Source organism: Haliaeetus leucocephalus, unplaced genomic scaffold (genome assembly GCF_000737465.1).
Source record: "Haliaeetus leucocephalus isolate CR32 unplaced genomic scaffold, Haliaeetus_leucocephalus-4.0 Scaffold967, whole genome shotgun sequence".
In the NCBI taxonomy this organism is placed as follows: domain Eukaryota; kingdom Metazoa; phylum Chordata; class Aves; order Accipitriformes; family Accipitridae; genus Haliaeetus; species Haliaeetus leucocephalus.
In genome coordinates this window covers 1-3,275 of record NW_010973403.1, presented here as the reverse complement: position 1 = coordinate 3,275, position 3,275 = coordinate 1, and the positions used below count along the sequence as shown (strand labels likewise).

Sequence of the window (3,275 nt, the reverse complement as noted above, 5' to 3'; positions counted from 1 at the left end):
GACTGTCGCTTGGTTAGCCTTCTTGATCTGGCCCTAGAGAAGGACTACGTACGCTCAAAAGTTGCCGAGTACATGAACTACCTCATTGATATCGGCGTAGCAGGCTTCCGAATTGATGCTGCCAAGCATATGTGGCCTGGGGATCTGAAGGCAATTTTAGACAAGCTGAAAGATCTAAATACGAAATGGTTTTCTGCAGGAGCAAAACCTTTCATTTACCAGGAGGTAATCTCCATGTTTTTTTCCTTTATGTTTGTCTTTGCTATCTCTTTTACCTTCCTCCTTCAGAGTATGGGCCGTAATACATCTTCATCCAACTTTACGCCAGAAAAAGCTAGCCATTTCTTTGGAGCAGCCCTGCAGACTCAAGTAGTTTTGCTTTTTAAAATTGCCTCCAGAAGAGATTGTGATTTAACTTTACCTTTTCTTTCTTGACTCATCTCTTTGCCTGTGTGCATCATGTATTAGATTGACTTCGGGCCGATCTACGTAGCAGAAATAAACACACTTGAATATTTTCTCCTCTCAATGTAAAGCGAGAACTAATGTCGAGGACTGTACACTGCAATTTTTGTCTCTCTTGAGACGAGAACAGATGCACGGTTTCTGTTTCCTGTACCAGGTAATTGACTTGGGTGGAGAGCCGATCAAAGGCAGTGACTACTTTGGAAACGGCCGAGTGACAGAGTTCAAATACGGTGCAAAACTGGGGACAGTGATCCGCAAGTGGAATGGAGAGAAGATGGCCTACTTAAAGTAAGGATGACGATGCTGCGACTTATCCGGGATACACCATTTGACAGGGTAGCTTCAAGTCTTTGTGTTTTCGGCTAGGAACTGGGGAGAAGGCTGGGGCTTCGTGCCTTCCGACAGAGCCCTGGTCTTTGTGGATAATCACGACAACCAGCGGGGACATGGGGCTGGTGGAGCTTCCATTCTAACCTTCTGGGACTCCAGGTAAGGAAGGGATTGCTCTTGTCGGGGCGCTGCTTCTTCCTTTTGCGTGTTTGTCTCTCTGTTCTCTGGCATGGTTTCTCTTTCCACGTCTCATTACTTTCTTTGTCTAATGAACAGGCTTTATAAAATGGCCGTTGGTTTCATGCTTGCTCACCCATATGGGTTCACACGTGTGATGTCAAGTTTTCGCTGGCCAAGATCTTTTGTGAATGGACGGGTAAGCTGGGAACACTGAAGATAGATACATTCATGGTGCGTAAGGATCAGAACAGGGCCAGAGAAGCAGTCCAGTGCATTTGAATTTGTGAAGTGATTTCTCTGTCCCATGTTGGATCTAGCAGGTGGAAATCTGATGCTCCATCTATCTTTTCTCTACAGAGAGGCTCTCTGCATTTTCAGTAAGAAGTTTTAAAGTTCTCTTTTTAATTACAGGACGTCAATGACTGGGTTGGACCACCGAGTAACTCGGATGGGTCAACAAAGCCTGTTGCAATCAATGCAGACACTACCTGTGGCAACGACTGGGTTTGTGAACATCGCTGGCGTCAAATAAAGTAGGACACTGTGGAGAAAAAAATAAGTGAAAGCAGTTGCTTTTGCTTCACGTTCCTCGTGGCTTTAGAGCTCTTGCAGCCACAGTGAGAGCCGTTCCCTGCATTTTCAGGAACATGGTTATCTTCCGCAACGTGGTGGACGGTGAGCCTTTCTCCAACTGGTGGGACAACGGCAGCAATCAAGTAGCTTTTGGCCGTGGTAATAAAGGCTTCATCGTCTTTAATAATGACGACTGGTAAGTCAGTGGGAGAGGCGGTGTCCCCAGAGAGAAGCACAGCGTTCCTCATCAGCCATACTGATGGGAAGGGGAACGTCCTCTTCTCCTGACGAGAGCGACCACTACAGCCTGAACTAGTCATTCAGTTGCATGCCGGCTCTAGAGAGCCAGAACGGGAGTGTAGGGAGCAAAGCAGGGATAGGATCAGAAAGCTCACACTGTACATTGCCCTTCAAAGTAAGGGAGTAGCAGCAGGTTCAAAAATCCTGTACCCAGTTTGAAATACCTCTTTTGAAAACAATGGATAAATAGCGTTCACTTATTTTCACACAGGAATATGAATGTCAATGTGCAAACTGGGCTGCCTGCTGGTACCTACTGCGATGTTATTTCTGGACAAAAGGAGGACGACAGATGCACTGGAAAAGAGGTGCATGTTTCTGGTGATGGAATGGCTAATTTCCAGATTAGTAACAATGCTGAAGATCCATTCGTTGCAATTCATGTTAATGCCAAGTTGTAACACAGGAGAAATGTCCTTCTCCGTTTGGTGTGTGCATTACTGTTTCCCCTATATGCGATTCCCTGGTATTCGAGCGTGAGTGACTCTGTATCTAGTGAATAATAAATGGCAATCAGATTGAAGAGTAATGCTTTTTCCCGTAATGCATTGGATTGTAACTTTATCACGTCATAACTAGTGGCTACGCGGTGGCGGGTTTTAAGGCAGCGCAGCACTCCACTTCCCACATCACAGAAACACAGGAGACGATAAAACGAACAAAAGAACCCAAACCAACACCTGGGTAGGTTAAAATGCAGTATTTCCAAGGCCAATACACAGACACCCCCCGCCCCCTCTGTATCCCAGAGCAGCCAGACACACACACGCTGTGGGCGGCCAGCTGTGCGCAGTGCCTACGCACACAGGCAGTTTATCTGTTTCTTGTGACAAACCAAACCCGGGGTCTGGGTCAGCAGAGGAAGCTGGGCCGTGCCGATCAATTATTCCAGCCTACGACAGCAGTCAAGCCGGCGGGTTACCTGGTTCACAGTCAGCTCGTGCCTGTGCAAATCAAGAAACAGATCTTCCATCGTTAGCCCCAACGGCTTGCTGCAAACTAGCGCTCGCTGTGGCTGTTCCAAAGGCGGCTGAGGAGCAGCACGCTGTACATCCAAGCATCGCTTGGGCCTCGTGACGGTGGCTGAAGCACAGCCTAGTCTTGTCTCTGTGGTGCGTTAGGCTTGCTTATTCTGTCATATCTCAGAGAATTACGCAGGTGGAGCGTGGACTTGGCATCTTTCCCAATTTCATTGTCAGCCGTGAGAAAATGCCGAGGCAAACGGGAGGGTGCACCGCGCTGCTGAGGGCAGGGGGCCTGCTGGCAAAACGCAGCCCCTGGATCTGCTCACTGGAGCGGTGTCAAAGATTGAGACGCCCATGTGGCAGGATGTTAATAGCCATTGCAAACCTGTTGTTTGCCCCCCCCGCTCCCCCCTCCGCTCCGCCATGGTCAGGCCAGGGAGCCCTCCTGCCCCTTTGAAA

The 3,275-nt window shown here is 48.3% G+C and overlaps 1 protein-coding gene across 1 annotated transcript; it reads left to right on the top strand.

Moving 5' to 3' along the window:
- Nucleotides 1–3: 3 nt before the first annotated feature.
- On the top strand, nt 4–2,252 carry LOC104842177 (pancreatic alpha-amylase; the record flags this gene model as incomplete). Its single annotated transcript, XM_010584315.1, has 7 exons — nt 4–225; nt 623–756; nt 835–957; nt 1,075–1,174; nt 1,390–1,511; nt 1,622–1,747; nt 2,063–2,252. Coding segments are annotated over 7 exons (1,017 nt in total), but the record flags the coding sequence as incomplete, so codon positions are not given.
- Nucleotides 2,253–3,275: the final 1,023 nt, after the last annotated feature.